The sequence below is a fragment of the Opisthocomus hoazin genome, chromosome 4 (genome assembly GCF_030867145.1).
Source record: "Opisthocomus hoazin isolate bOpiHoa1 chromosome 4, bOpiHoa1.hap1, whole genome shotgun sequence".
NCBI lineage: Eukaryota > Metazoa > Chordata > Aves > Opisthocomiformes > Opisthocomidae > Opisthocomus > Opisthocomus hoazin.
The window spans coordinates 29,055,006-29,069,988 of record NC_134417.1 but is presented as its reverse complement, the minus strand read 5'-3'; the positions used below and the strand labels follow the sequence as shown (position 1 = coordinate 29,069,988).

At 50.3% G+C, this 14,983-nt stretch overlaps 1 protein-coding gene across 2 annotated transcripts in view; it reads left to right on the top strand.

Annotated features, from left to right (window-relative positions):
* The window catches only part of LOC104336545 (arylacetamide deacetylase), a 40,400-nt gene that overhangs the window by 22,433 nt on the left and 2,984 nt on the right, over positions 1–14,983 (top strand). The window contains exons 1-4 of one of the 2 annotated variants that reach the window (XM_009942388.2): positions 5,223–5,476; positions 13,914–14,136; positions 14,379–14,448; positions 14,798–14,969. In XM_009942388.2, coding sequence (XP_009940690.2) covers positions 5,258–5,476; positions 13,914–14,136; positions 14,379–14,448; positions 14,798–14,969 — 684 coding nt within the window. In that variant the 5' untranslated portion in view covers positions 5,223–5,257. Of the gene's footprint in view, positions 1–5,222; positions 5,477–13,913; positions 14,137–14,378; positions 14,449–14,797; positions 14,970–14,983 lie in introns of those variants that run through there. The other variant, XM_075418458.1, reaches the window with a different exon arrangement.

Here is a 14,983-nt window from a genome sequence, read left to right as displayed (position 1 = left end):
AATTTCTCACCTTCTGCTGTGTCTTTGTATCAGTTACAGACTAGCAATTTCACCTGTGTAATCGCTGAAGATAATTATATAGACATGGATCTTATGTAGATTTATTCTTGTTCACAGAAAAAACATCAGAATTCAGGTAATTAAGGAGGAGGAAAAGAAGGAATTCAGGTAAAAGACTTGATTATTTAGTATGCATCCATCCAATGCTCATGACAAATGCACGTTTTTCAGAACTGAAAAAAATAATGGCTTTTTCAAGTCAGTGGCAAAAATGAAAACAACGTTGGAAATTGGTATTTTCAGAACATCAAAAAGACAAAAATGTTGCTATCTTTCTTCCAAACAGTAAAAAGTCATATGTTTGAACACAGTATTTAATTTTGAAAACATCACAACAGAATATTGACTTACTTGAAATCTACTGCTATATTCTGATGCTAATATGCTTTTTTAGACTTAGATGGAAAATGTTTTATTAGCTACTCGAATGCTTCTGTGAACCTAGCATATTTCTGGAACTGCTGCCCTGTCATGTATTCAGGAATACTGCATGTGTTAAACTTCAGCTTATTTACGTTTCAATGAATTGCTTTTTTCAGTTCAGACTATGAATATTTTCTCAGATAAGACATTTGTTTCCATTTATACAACTTACAATTCAGTAATAAACAACAGATGGAAAAACAACATCCAAATTCTCTTCTGTAAAACATCTTGCGAATGCCATCTCTTTGTTTTATAAAAACAGGCCAGTATCCAGTTCTATAAGCATCATTAAAAAGTATTGGTAATAACAATGGAGAAAGAATAGTGGAAATAACTGACTGCAGCTCAGTTAAGTGATATGAAATATAGTACTAGCTTCTGAATATCAGGCCAGAAGCTGTTTAGTTCCCAGGGAATCCTACCTCGTATGTTCAATACAAAGCTGGACTTTTCACACCTCTTTGCAGAGAATGGGTGGAGGTATGCAAGGGTCTTCTGGCAGAAAAAGGATGTAATAAATGAGCAGACCAATTTGTCTGACTGTACCTGCTCCCGGGGAAGAGGGGATCGCTGCTGCAGCCGGGGAGCGGGGTTGGTGCACGCTTGCTCTGGGCACCCAGCAGCAGCATGCCCGGCTGTCCTCGGCACGGATGCCTTGCTGGGACTGGGTGGCCTCCCCTCCCCAGCTGAAGGTCCTGGTGGGCTCTGCTGGCCTGGTGATGCTTGGATCTGCTGCTGGTGCCCCTGCTTGCGGCCTCAGCTCTCTGCCCCTGGGGACCTGCTGAAGCTGGCCATGCAAAGGATCTGTCTCACCTTGGGGCAATGCAATCCTGTTTCGCCTCTGCTGCGAAGAAGCCTTAATCCCCTACAGTGAAGGGCAGGAGCTGCAGCCTCTTCAGCTTACTGAGGACAGACTGGAAGACCATTTGGTTGTGGTGGGACAAGGAGTGTGAAATCGTGAAGCTCTTGAGCTTGTTGGTATGAAATGCAGCCGTTGGAGCCACCAGAGACTCGGGACAACTCGCTGTTGAAATGCCTCAGTTTGCCACAGAACAAAATGCAGCAGTTCAGCCCTGAGGGTAGGATGGCTTGATAACATAAATAATTTAAGCAACGGATATTTCGTTGTTTAACAACCACATATCTAAACTTGGTGTGGATTTTCTTTTGTTTGCTTTCATGTTTTGCGCTGTTAGCTGTTATTTACTGCGTGTTCTTGTGTTGGATGAAGACCTGGTTACCACAGGTGTAGTGTTGCTGCCTTTCAAAGGGTATTTTCAGCCCTACACTGTTCTAAGATACCAATTGCTTAGTGGAGGTTGGTCAGAGATATTAAAGGACAGAAGGGGAAATTTTTGCTTCTTACTACAAAGTTGTGGCTTGTTTCACCAAAGGCCAACATGAACAGTGTTTAGTAGCTCCAGTGCTGCTTTTCACCCTTTCCCCTCCTCCTGGGAGTCTCTGGGTGACAGCCCCAGCTGATCCTTGCCCTGCTGAGAGGAGGGCTTGCAAGAACCCCTGCTTCTCACGGGGTTTTGGGTGCCCTTGAGCAGCGTTGCTTGGTGGGAAGGAGAACTTCTGCAGCGCTGCAGTGCCTCCCGGTGGCTCCTCAGCCTGTGTCCCGAGATGTGCTGGAGCGAAACAAGCGGTGTGGTGTACACAGAGTATTTCTGCTCTTCCTTCCGTCCCAGCACGATGCCTGCGGCCGCCAGCACCAGCAGCAGGATGCGTCTCCATCCTTTGCCCCCAGACCCCTGCTGGGGTGGGTCGGTGCTGGGCTGGCTGTCCCCAGCCCAAGGTCCTGCTCCCGGCAGGCGTGGGTAACCGGGGCGTGATGAACCTGCTCCGGCGCGGAGCCCGTGTGCTTTTTCCAGCCCCTGGCTGCTATTTTGGGAAGCTGCTACTCTGTACCCCAGGGAAGATGTGACCCTTCTCAGTGTGTAAAAACACTGCAGTCATCACCGGATCAAGTTAGTGTCTATCTTTAACAGCGGGGCCACCCCGGCAGCGCGGGGGTTCTGTCGCTGCCAGGAGCACCCCTTGGTCCAGCCGGGCTGTGCATCAGTGGGGTCCCTGGATGCTGGGCAGGGGGGTCCCCAGGTGGGGCTGGTAGGGGCCACCAGTCCACCCTGGGCCAGGCAGAGACAGGTCCTGTGCCACCCTGGGGTCATCATCCATTGTCTGCTGCGTGTGTCCCCATCAGGCTCTGGGTACAAGAGCTGCTGAGACAATCAGTCTTGGAGAGCTGCGTGTAGTTCATGCAAATGACTTCCAAATTGTCACCCTATAAGGCAGCTAAAGGAGCGACTCCAGGCAGTGGTGGGGTGAGCGAGGTGGGGAGTGTCCCCACTGGTACGTATGGGTGGCCTGCGGGAGGGCAGGACAGCTGGCAGAAGACAGTGGCCATGTCTTAAAAACCTGCAAGGGTGTGTGTTACTCCAGAACCAGCAGAGAATTCAAATCATAGACGTGAAGTAAATGTAACAATTGAGACGTAAATGTAAGAAGTTTCCAGCACTCTTGCATTTCACTGACAAAGCTCCCAAATGAGAGTTCTCTCTCCAGAGTGTGGCAGAAGGGGCTTCTGCACTCCAGCATCAGGGCTGTGCCCGAGCTACTGAGCCTGCACTGGCAGGCAAGGGAAATCATTATTTTGCAATAAATCAGATACTAATAACTTTACCCAAATCGCTTCTGTTTTCTCTGGAAATAAATCCCATTGACAACAGCAGCCTTAAGCATGGATAAGAGGATTGTACTACAGTCTTTGATCAGTCGTGTGTTTAGGTCTTCTATTTTGGACTATAGTATCATGAAGGGCTGAGTCACAACTAGGTTATACTCAGTTATTTTGCAATTAGACTAGACAGTGCTTTTTTTTTTTTTTTCTGGACAGCCTAGCAAATGCTTTCTGCTTGGAAGCAGTTTATTTCCTGGTGTGTTTTCCTAAAGCACACCGTTTCCTAGGGCTCCTTTTGGGCAGAACTTGGCTGGCCTGGATGACTGTTTCACAGCGATGCTGTGAGTGCAGAGAGTGGAAATGCAGGAGGAGTGGAAGAGAGGTGAAGAGGCGTTGCTGTTACGAACAGATGTAAGCTATGAGCCCGTCTATTTCTTCCTTCCAAACCACAGCTTGAAAATTCAATCTGACATTGCAATACTTATTTTTAGCGAGGCTGATTTATTGAGCTGGCAGGTCAGAGTCCGAGCTAGTGCATGCAAATCTGTGCAGCATGCAGTGCCAGGCGATCCGGGCTGTGCTCGCTCCTGTCCTAGAGCACACGATCTGCGGGGCATGTGCAGGGGATGCGGGCTCTGGGCAGGGCTGTGCTCCGGCTGCTCTGCTTTCCATTGCAGCTTTAACCCTGGCTTTAGTCCACTGAAGTTCACATTAATTTTTTTCTTTCCTTATTTTCTGAAACACCAGTAGCTTTGAGTACATGAATGTGCAGGAAATAAGGAGGAGGGCACACTGCATGGCATTCTTGTTGGTACTCTCTATGCAGGAAAAGCAGCAAAATGGCGCTTGTTTGCCTTAAAAGCTGTGAGTAATGTAAGAGTACATGATGGAACAGCCAACTGGCAGCGGAGAGTGCTGGTACGGGGCTCTGAAAAGCAGCAGCAGTGTGGGAGGTGAACTTTGGGATGTAACATAAAGGGTAATTGCTGCATGGAATTGGTCTGGATTTTGATGTCCGTGTGTTTTGTTTGTCATCTCCCCATTCGAGAGGGACCTTGTGCTGTCTCAGCTGGTCCCTTTTACTGAAAGGGCGCTGATAAAACAGGCAGGGACTGGGAGATTGAAGGACTGCCCACTGTAGGAGAAGATCAGGTTCGAGACCATCTAAGCAGGCACACAAGGCCATGGGACCTGATGAGATGCCTCCACTGGTCCTGAAGGAACTGGTGGGTGAAGTTGCTAAGCCACTACAAGAAAGAAGGGAGGTTTAGATTCAATATAAGGAAGAAATTTTTTTACCATGAGGGTGATGAGGCCCTGGCCCAGGCTGCCTGGAGGAGCTGTGGCTGCCCCCTCTCTGGCAGGGCTCAAGGCCAGGCTGGACGGGGCTGGGAGCACCCTGCGCTGGTGGAAGGGGTCCCTGCCCATGGCAGGGGGGTGGAACTGGGTGGTCTGTAAGGTCCTCTCCAACCCAAACCGTACTATGATTCTATAATAATCAAATCTGGTCTTTAAAACGTTAACCAGAAGCCCTGTAAAAGATTATTAATTTTTCTGCCAAACCTACTATTGCGCAACTGGTTCTGTGTGCTAGCGCAAGACGAAGCGTGCGGTTTCGCCCAAGCAGGAGGTGCTTGTTATTGTCTGAGGAACGGCCGCGGGTTACGCGCTGCTGCAGTCCGACCCTGTTTGGCAGCTCTGAGCTGGGCTGCGTTTGAACGGCTGCACGACGAAGTGGCAGCTGACAGCTCCTGAGTATGCAGTACAACTTTTTGCACTGGAATGCTGCCTTGCAGCAGCCCTTGGTTCACAGACCACATTCTGTTCCTTATTTCTCAGCTGCCTCTTTCCTCAGCCCTCCTGCTGCCCGCTGTTGCCAAATGCAGGAAGGGGTGTGGTGGGGTGTAGGAGCCTCAATGGTTGGTCTGGGGTTGAAGGGCCAGCTCGGTCAGCTCTGAGCAGCTGAACTCCTCGCTGAAGAAACTTGTTTTCCTGGGAGCTGCGTGGCAGAGTAACCTCTGCCCCTGGTGATCTGATGAGAAATCACCTCCTGGCCGGGACCCAAGGAAAACACAGGATTAACTTTGCCCTATGCATGTGCTGGCTCGTAGCTGTTATGAGTCGGTGAGCGTGCTCGATCCCGTCAGTCTGGAGGGAGCTGTGCCCGCAGACATGGGAGCCAAGCTGCTGTGGCTCTTCCTCGCCTCTGCCCTTGTCGCTTACTACATCTACAGCCCCATGCCCGAGGACTTCGATGAGCCCTGGAAAGTGATGCTCATCTCAGCTTCCTTCAGGACCACCGGGCACCTGGTGAGCTTGGGGCTGGGCTGCGTGCGGGGCTGGCCCGGGGGAGAGCTGCGGAGCAGAGGGCGTTCTCGGTGTCTCTATGGCTAACAGAGAAATGGCAATATCTACATGTCACATGCACGCATGTTAGGTATATTACACTAAGTGAAGGACAGTAGTATCTGAAACCAAGCATTAAACTGACTGTAACTATGACTATAAAGAAACTTAAAAAAAGATTTAATTGTGCAATCTTGGAAAAAGGACCCTCAGAGTAACTGGGAATGTGTTATGTAATGTGAATATGGGCAGATAAGTGCAAGCAAGCTGATCTTGCTTTATGGTCCTTTGGAGTCCTGCTCCTTGAATTGCTTCTCTTTCTCAGAACCTGTATGTTGAGCTTCCAAGGAAGTATTGTGTTGGATGTCAGAGAAAGCAAAATGAGAGCACTTCTTAAAAACTGTTAATTTTTGTGGTTTCATAGGAATCTGACAGAATGATCCTAACAACTATACAAAGTTATGATAGGGGCGATACTGCTAGAGCGTGTAGAAATTAAGCTATACATATAAAATTTTAATAGCACTGTAATCTTTCCTACCAAGAAATGGTATCTAGTGAAGCAGCACAAAACCAGGTGTCACAGTCTGGAGAGGCAATGCTTTGATACCCTGGCTGCAGTTACGTGGCAATATTTCCTGTCAGTGTGGTCCTCATGTCCTTCCACACTGCTGAGGCGAGCAGCCCTGACGATCGGCAGCGACATGCTCCAGCACGGTGCACGGGGATGTTCCCAAACAGAGAAGGACTTGTGGGTGATGTGATGGTTGACAGCTGGCTGGACATGAGCCAGCAGTGTGCCCAGGTGGCCGAGAAGGCCAATGGCATCCTGGCTTGGATCAGGAATGGTGTGGCCAGCAGGAGCAGGGAGGGGATCGTGCCCCTGTACTTGGCCCTGGTGAGGCTGCACCTCGAGTGCTGTGTTCAGCTTTGGGCCCCTCACTCCAAGAAGGACATGGAGGGGCTGGAGCGTGTCCAGAGCAGGGCAGCGAGGCTGGGGAGGGGTCTGGAGAACAAGTCTGCTGAGGAGCGGCTGAGGGAGCTGGGGCTGTTCAGTCTGGAGAAGAGGAGGCTGAGGGGGAACCTTCTCAGTCTCTACAACTGCCTGAAAGGAGGGTGCAGTGAGGGGGGGTTGGTCTCTTCTCCCAAGTAACTAATGATAGGATGAGAAGCAACAGCCTCAAGTTGCGTCAGGGGAGGTTTAGATTGGGTATTAAGAAAAATTTCTTTGAAAAGTTTGACAAGGACTGGGACAGGCTGCCCAGGGCAGTGACAGAGTCACCATCCATAGAGGGGTTTAAAAGACGTGTAGACATGGTGCTTAAGGACATGGTTTAGTGGTGGACCTGGCAGGGTTATGTTTATGGTTGAACTCGATGATCTTAAAGGTCTTTTCCAACCTAAATGATTCTATGATTCTACTGTATGATTCCTTTATATTTTTTATAAGTATTAATCTCTGGCTTCTGCTTCGTTTGTTGTCTTACGCAGCCATTTCAAACATATGCAAATAATCTGTGAGGCTGCACACCATGCACAGATAATAGTGCTGTAGTTCCCACCTCTGAAGCACATTAAATGGGGAGCCTGTAATTCCTATCAGTGGTGACTGCAGCAGTGTGACCGGAATCTTAAAACAAGGTGAAAGGTGAAGGTTTGGGGGGAGGAGAGGAGCTGAATGTTGCAAACCTCTTTCTGGGTGGCTACAAACATTTTGAGACTGTTTTTTTTTCCACAATAAAATATACTGAGAGTCTAAGGAGCCAGAAGAGAGGCTGCTAGTTTTGCTCGAGGGATGCTGCTGAAAGGCTTGCCTGCTGCAGGTGCAAGCACCCAGGCTGTTTGCTCTAGAGGGCACGAGTCTGGCATTTTGCCTTTTCTGTTTTCTCTAATACGCGGTGGGTACGATTTTCAGAAGTCCATGGGAGCCGCCTCTTCTATGATTTTTCTGGTGGAGGCAAGGGTGCATGTTTTCTTGGTCTGTCTCCTAAACATCATGCTTCTGGGTGGTATCTAAAAGCCACTGTTGATCTCCAGAGCCATCCCTGTGTCAGACAACCTTTGCTTGCAGCAGAGACCTCTTCTGGGGTCTGTACAGCCTGCAGAAGGAGGGGATGACTTTTTGTGCGTTTACTGATGGACTCTTTGCTGCTTCTGTGTCTGTTTTGACCTTGTGGTTTGAGGTCCGAGTGGTGGGAGATGAGAAAGAAACTGTAGTCTGCACTTTTGATGTGCTGCCTTGCTTCTTCCTCTCTCAGCTCTCCTCTTGGAGGTGGCCTGTGAGGGGAGCGCGTGCACAGCTAACACGTCTCCCCAGGAACGCCTCGGGTCTGCTCGCGCGGTCAGACCTCCAGCTTTCAGCACAGCAGTACTAAAGGCTCAGCCAGCAGAAGTGTTTTCTTTCTGTGTTGGAGGACTGGTTGTGTTCACTTCAAAATGGGGCTGGGGTCTGTCTTGGCTGTTGCATTGGCTGCCTGCTAAGCCCAAGTCTGTTATCAGCAGCAGTGGCGCGGACAAGCGTGTTTTGTAACTGTGCTCTGATCTCTCGCAGAACCGTAATCCTAAGGGACTCTGACGAAGATAGCCTCCCTGGAGCGGCACCGGTGGAAATTAGATTTGAGATGGCTCTAAAGTGTCCTAAGTACATTCTGAACAGTCATCAGATTGTTGAGCAACGATTTATAATCACTTAAGAGCAGGTCTAAATTTGCAGAGGAGACCCTATTTTAGTCCTTCTGACTCCCTGACATTGGTTTGAAAAAAGGGAAAAATACTGGCACTGTCAGACACTCCTGGCTGGGAGGGTCTTCCTTCAAGCTCCCAAAAACGTGCCAAGAAAGCCTGAAATAGCAAATCTATCCTCCTTCGTCTTTGCTTTAATAGGTCCTGGGGAGCTCTCCAGCTTCTGTGCCAGATTGTGTGAAACTTCCTTGGATTTTGGGTTTCCTGGCCTGGAGAAGCAGCTGGTTGGAACAAACCCCTTGCTAGTCCCAGGCTGCTTTCAGAGCCTCTGCCGGGCACGGCAGTGGGTGCCAAGGGGCTCCCGAGGCCGGTCGGGAGCTGGTGGCCAGGCTTTGCCGTGGGTCAGCCCGCGGGCGATGGCTGCCGCTCCTGGCTGTGCAGTGTGCCGAGGAGTCTGCTCGTGCCATCTCATCATGGAAGGGAGCCGGGGAATGTCTCCCTCCGTGTGTTGATGGTGTAACATCTCAAGCCTGCGTGCTGTCTAGCTGGGGAACAGCCTCCAGGTAGAAGAATAAATCAGCCAGTGTCTGCGGTGCTCAAGCACAACATTCTTCGAGTGTTTTCAGGGAATCACAGCATGGCAGGGGTTGGCAGGGCCCTCTGTGGGTCACCCAGCCCAACCCCCTGCCCAAGCAGGGTCACCCACAGCAGGCTGCACAGCACCGCGTCCAGGCGGGGCTGGAATATCTCCAGAGAAGGAGACTGCACAACCTCCCTGGGCAGCCTGGGCCAGGGCTCCATCACCCTCAGAGGGAATAAGTTCTTCCTCGGGTTCAGCTGGAGCTTCCTCAGCTTCAGTTTGTGCCCGTTGCCCCTTGTCCTGTCGCTGGCCACCACTGCAAAAAGTCTGGCCCCGTCCTCCTGACCCCCACCCTGCAGATATTTAGAGGCATTTCTAAGATCCCCTCTCAGCCTTCTCTTCTCCAGGCTGAACAAGCCCAGCTCCCTCAGCCTCTCCTCAGAGGACAGATGCTCCAGTCCCCTCCTCATCCTCGCAGCCCTCTGCTGGACTCTCTCCAGTAGCTCCTCATCTTTCTTGAACTGGGGAGCCCAGCACTGGACACAGCACTGCAGATGGGGCCTCCCCAGGGCAGAGCAGAGGGGGAGGAGAACCACGGGAGTACTGCGTGTGCACACAGTCTGGGGTAACACACACGAAGAAATGATAAAATGCAATTTGACGTCTTTCTGCCTAGTTGAAGCCCTAACCTAGGGTTTCCTTGCCTGAATTTCTGTGAAATCCTCCCAAAGCTTCCTCTGTTCCCGCCCGGCTCCTCGGAAGCAGCACAATCTGGGTTCCAGCCCTTCACAGCCCCACTCGCAAACTGCCCGTGGTCGCGTTCGGCTGCGGGAAGGCTGCGCCCCAAGGGCTGCCGCCAGCCCAGCCACCGCGGTCCGGCTCTGTGAGCTGCCAAAAGCAGCCCCCTCCCTCACAAAGAACTTGAGGCTTTTTCATCTTGGCTGCTGTGCTCCCCTGATGGAAGGTGAAGTGACTGGGGAAAATGCTTTCCAAAGCATGAGGAATGCAGAACTCCGAAGCGGTCGGTCTCCCTCCTGTGCCCGTAACGTGCGGTAATCTGAGATCGGGGACAGTGAGACTGTTCAGATAAGGGCAGGCTTTCCTCTTGTTTCTACGTGATAATGGCCTGGAAGCCGCAGGCAGCAGACCGGTGGTTCTCCACAGTGTGAAATGTCCGCTTGCAGAACCAACAGCTCCGGGAGCACCGAAAAGCCTTGGTCCTGGAGCTTGGGGGGTTCCTCCCAGTGCAGGGGAGTTTCACAGACCAGTGGAATTGCAGCAGGACTCACTTTGACCTATATCTTTATTTTTTCAAGATGCTAATCCTCAGGGGAAAATGCAACAGCTGAGAAATATTTATGTAAACTGCAATCACTGTGGATAAAAATACGCAGCTTTGGCAAGCGTAGGCATTTGTCTTCCTTGAGCTGATGGTGAGGCCCAGCGCTTTCCCTCCGTGCAGCGTGCCAGCTACTGCCCGTTTGTCTGCACCTCGGTGACAAACCCCAGAGCCTGGCAGAGCTCCCAGCATTGCTTTGTCCCAGTCTTGAGAGAGGCGGCTCCGAAATTTGGTGGTGATGACCACCCAGTATTGCCAGTAAGGCCCCAGCTGGGTTCCTTTTGCCTCTGTCTTCTGAGAAAGTAGGTTATGCGTAGAAGATAATTAAATATAAAGGAAAAAAAGTTACAGAAAGCAAAACAAGCAGGGTTAGATGGTGTGCTTGGCAGCCCCAAACCCTGAATGCCAGATGCTGCACCTCTAAAGAGGTGAACAGATAAAGTGTGTAGGGGGGAGTGGGGGGTTCTTTTAAATCCTTCCTGGGAAGAATAAAGCATCTCTGGGAAAGCTGAGCTTCTACAGGTTCTGCAGCAGGCGGGGCTAGTTTATATCTTGGTAAGCTCAAATCTACTTTGAGTTCAATCTGATTTTCACCTTCAGGTGAGGTGTAAGACAGGGCTTGGTTTTATTCCTTGTTCATTTCTATCACTGTCTGAGGAGGCAGCTGGGGGACTTGTGCAGGAAGCTGGGTCCCCCCGTCGCTGGGGGTGGCAATGACGGGGCCAGGGTACCGGCAGTGGGCGCAGGAGCTGTCGGTAGCTCCCTGCGGCACAACGCCCGTGGCTGTGCTGCTGTGTACCGGGCACTGACATGGAGAGCAGCCCTGGGAAACGACCCACACCAAAGGCTGAGCCTGCATGCACGGCAACCCTCGTGTCAGCGCTGGGCATCTCCCAGGGCGCTTTCCTCCCTTGGAGAGCTGACAGCGCGGTGCTGGAAGCAGTCACGGAGTGGCTGTTTTGCTGACGAGTTCCAATCAGTTTAATAAACTTAGGCCTGTTGTTAATTCAGTTATCTTCCAAACCCAGTGTTCTGATCCAAGCGGTATCGGTGCCATTACAGGATGGGTCATGCCTGCTCAGACAAGGAGTTGTGCAGTGGCCTGGAATATAGAACAGTGCTTTGATGGTCACAGTGTCAGCTCGTAATTTTTTGGGTGTTTAAGCTATGCACGAGAGTGGTGCACATTAAACTGAGAAGTAATATGCAAATCAGTTTGAGATTTCTTCTGATTTTGATTGAAATGAACTAGAAATCCAAGCTCTTTGTTCACTTTCCGCAAGTCAGACAGCAAATGGCTTTCAAGCAAATTTGAACTTGGCTTCTTCATACCTTTCTGTCATCTGAAAAATAAACCACTCCTATCCCTGCCCTCCCAGCCATTCCTTACTGTGTCATCAGGACTTAGGCAATACAATGCTCCGAAATCGTGAGGCAGTGCGTACTGTTCTGATGCTCTGGCAGGATGCGGCTCCGGCTGCCAGCTGCCGCGGCAGGCTGGGCGTTAGGGAGGTTATGGACAACAGGGCCTCCGCGTGCTGCCGGCGTTTCACACGACCGAGACTGTGCTCCACCTGCAGTCAGTCTCCAGTGGGGCCGGGTTTTTGTTTCGATAGGTGTTCACTCTGTCTTTCACGGTATAGAAAACAAAGGCTGTATTTGTCTTCTAGTCATTGTGACGTTGTTCTTTTGTGTCATTGTGTTGTACATTAAAAATTTTGTATGGTTTTTTTAGAATGTTTTTAATATCTTAAAAGTAATGTGAGAAGTAAGTTTCTTTAAACACAGTTTAATCAGATGAAGACGAAAGAAGGTGGGGGGAAGCCAGTGAGGCTCGCGTGTGAGCAAACCGTGGTCACATCTTCACTTGTCGCAGTTCCCCCGCGCCCGCTGTGTGGAACGCGATGACCCCTCCGGGGAGCTGGTGGGTTTGGAAGGAGTTGTCGGGACCCGCGTTTCTGGCACATTCCGTAGCAAACGCCTTCAGAAATGTTTTCACTTGGACTCACTCTGGTCTACCAAAGACTCAGTGTAATGAAAGCTAGCACATTTTTATGATCAAGGTTTAAAATAATCCGAGTGAAAGGGATTGAGATGCTTTAATCTGCGTAAATTGTTAGGATGTCAGAGTCAAAGCTGCCAAATATTAATCTTTGGAGCTTGCATTTCACCTGCAGGTTTACTTGCTAGGTTTGTTTTAATTTTATTTTGCATCTTAGAATAACTGTAATCTAATTTAGAACATAGAATTTAATAATAAATGTTTTATGATGTCAATTTTAAAGGAAACTGCTTTTATGGTGTGTTAAATGCTGAAGTTGGCAGCTCCTTGGTGCTGAACTCCCTGAACCATCTCACTTTTCTTCTGCCAGGGTGTTTCTGTGGAGCCCATTGGGAAAGCTTTCCTTGCCTTCTGTGTAGCTCTGCCAGGGGCACTGATGATGCCCGGCGTGGCAGTGGCCTCCCCTGATGCCTCTTGCTCGGACGGCTGCACAGCGGAGGTGGACTCAAGATTTCTGGGAAAAAGAACCTTTCCAAAAAGTTAACCCTATGGGTATTTTTTAAGACCCCCCCCCAACTAATGCACTTACCAGGCAGATAGAGATGCCAGTCAGCATTGCCCTTCTTCCCCCTCCTGGAGGGTGCTGCTTCTAGTCCCGGGGCGTCTCCAGCTCAAGGAGTCGCTGGGATCATTCTCGGCCGGAGTTGGGCTAGAGCCAGCGCTGGGTGACCGCGGTGATGCCACACCGGAGCTGCACGGCTGTCGGCTCACTTGGCAGGGGATCGCCTCGCGGGCAGAGCGCTGGCAGAAATCAGAACGGCGGTAGCAGGGTTATTTTTAGCTTTTTGCTGTGAACTATCCTGTCAGGAAAGGGTTTGCGTGGCTCAGACAAAGCTGGATTCTCCCCATGGATGGCGGTGCAGGGGGAGCTGCAGAAGGTGTAGTGGCACTGGTAGCGTGATGAAATGTTGTGTCCTCTGCCGAGCACACGGAATGGACAATAAACACACGACTCAGTTCTTGTTCTGCTGCTCAGTAGGAGCGCTGCTTTGTTATACAGAAAAACAGCGGTGCGTGAGCAATGCGATGGTTTCATGTGAACTGAAGAAATTAAACAGAGCTGGACTGAGTTAAAGTGGCAAAGATATACTGCTGCCTCTTTAACATCTCAAAGTAGACACAATATTTCCTGTTAGTAATTTAAGAGTACTTATCTTTCAGTGATGCTTCTTGGCTACTGCGAGGGAACAGATCATAAAAAAATCATTGTGCAGTTTGAAGTCAAATGGTTGTATCCTTCTATTTGTGCCACCAGTGTCTCGGCATCCCGAAAGCACCAGCTGCTTTTGCTTCTGCAGCTCATCACAAGCACAGGTATTGCTCGGTCTTGTGGTAGCCAGCTGGAAAGACAAGGACATCTGGCTGGTTGGCCAGACCCTCACGTTGGGTCTCAGGAGGTTTCAGCTGATTCTGCTTTCCTCCACCTTCTCTGAGTCCTGGTTACCCTCTGTGCCTGTGCTTCCAGCTGTTGCCTTGGCCCAGACCAGAGGTGGTGGTGTCCCTGGGCTGCCTTCAGGCCACTGCCGCCGAGCTGCCTGTCGCAGTGGGTGAGGGAGTTGCAGGGCTCCGGCCGGACAGCGTGGCCGTGCAAGACAGCGACTCCTCCAGCGTTTGGCTTGGCAGCTCCTACAGCAGCTTTACAGACTTGTGCAGAGCATCAGGTGGCTTTACGGAAACTTCATCTCGGAGTAACTGAGGCTGTGTTTCAGACGCTGTTTTCCCTTGTCTTGGGCTTTAGGCTGAGGTTGCTGACCGGCTGGGTCTGATGCACTACATGGAAGCTCTGATGCTGATCTCAACTTTCCAATACATCGCGCCCACATCCGATGAAAATGTCACCGTGACGGACACTGAGTTCAGCAATGTTCCCGTCCGCCTCTTCGTGCCTAGGAGGGCATCTGATGGGCTGAGAAGGGCCGTGATCTTCTTCCACGGCGGAGGCTGGTGCGTGGGACGGGCAGGTAAGCCCTTTGCTGTTGGTGCCGGGGTCTGCATGGAACATCTCAACAGCCCGTGTTAAGTGCTGCATCTTGTTTTGTGGGAGCTGCTACAGAGTGTCAGGGAACTGGTATTTCGCCAGTTAAAACCAGGTGGAGGTTTTGGAAAGTCCCCTGAAAGCTTCTGCAGAGAGGAACATGCTGTCGTGTGTGTGTCTGTTCTCAAATGTGCTGGAGGATATTCAAAGCGACTCATTTCGTTGCAGGCATGAAATCCTACGATCATCTGGCGAGGTGGACTTCAAACATGTTAAATGCTGTCGTGGTATCTGTTGAGTAAGAGATTCCTCTGCTAGATGGGATGAGGGTTTGGCATAAACCAATCTATTTCTCTTAATCTAATTTTGCAATGTCTTTTTCTTCGATCGTGTGCTTTCCTGCTAGCTTGCAGTATTTGTAAACAAAAGCTGTTGAGGTTGCAGGGGTGAATTGTGGTTGGTGGTCATTTTGGATGTTGCTTTATGCAGTTGGGTGGGTAAGAAAATATGTCATTCTCCAGGATGGACAGATGGTTCCCAATTCTCTGGGTGCAGAAAAGAATAAACATTCATTGACTAGGGCAGATGCTAGCAAGCCTTTCGCTGTGCACGGCAGCAAGTAACACCCTTCTGCTTGCCTCTGACAGTTACAGGCTGGCACCTAAATACCATTTTCCCGTTCAGTTTGAAGATGTGTATTCGGTGACGAAGTTCTTCCTCCAGAGCAATGTCCTCTCCCAGTACGGGGTGGACCCGGACCGGGTCTGTGTTGTGGGAGACAGTGCCGGTGGCAACTTGGCTGCGGCTGTGGCACAACAGGTAATGCAGAACAG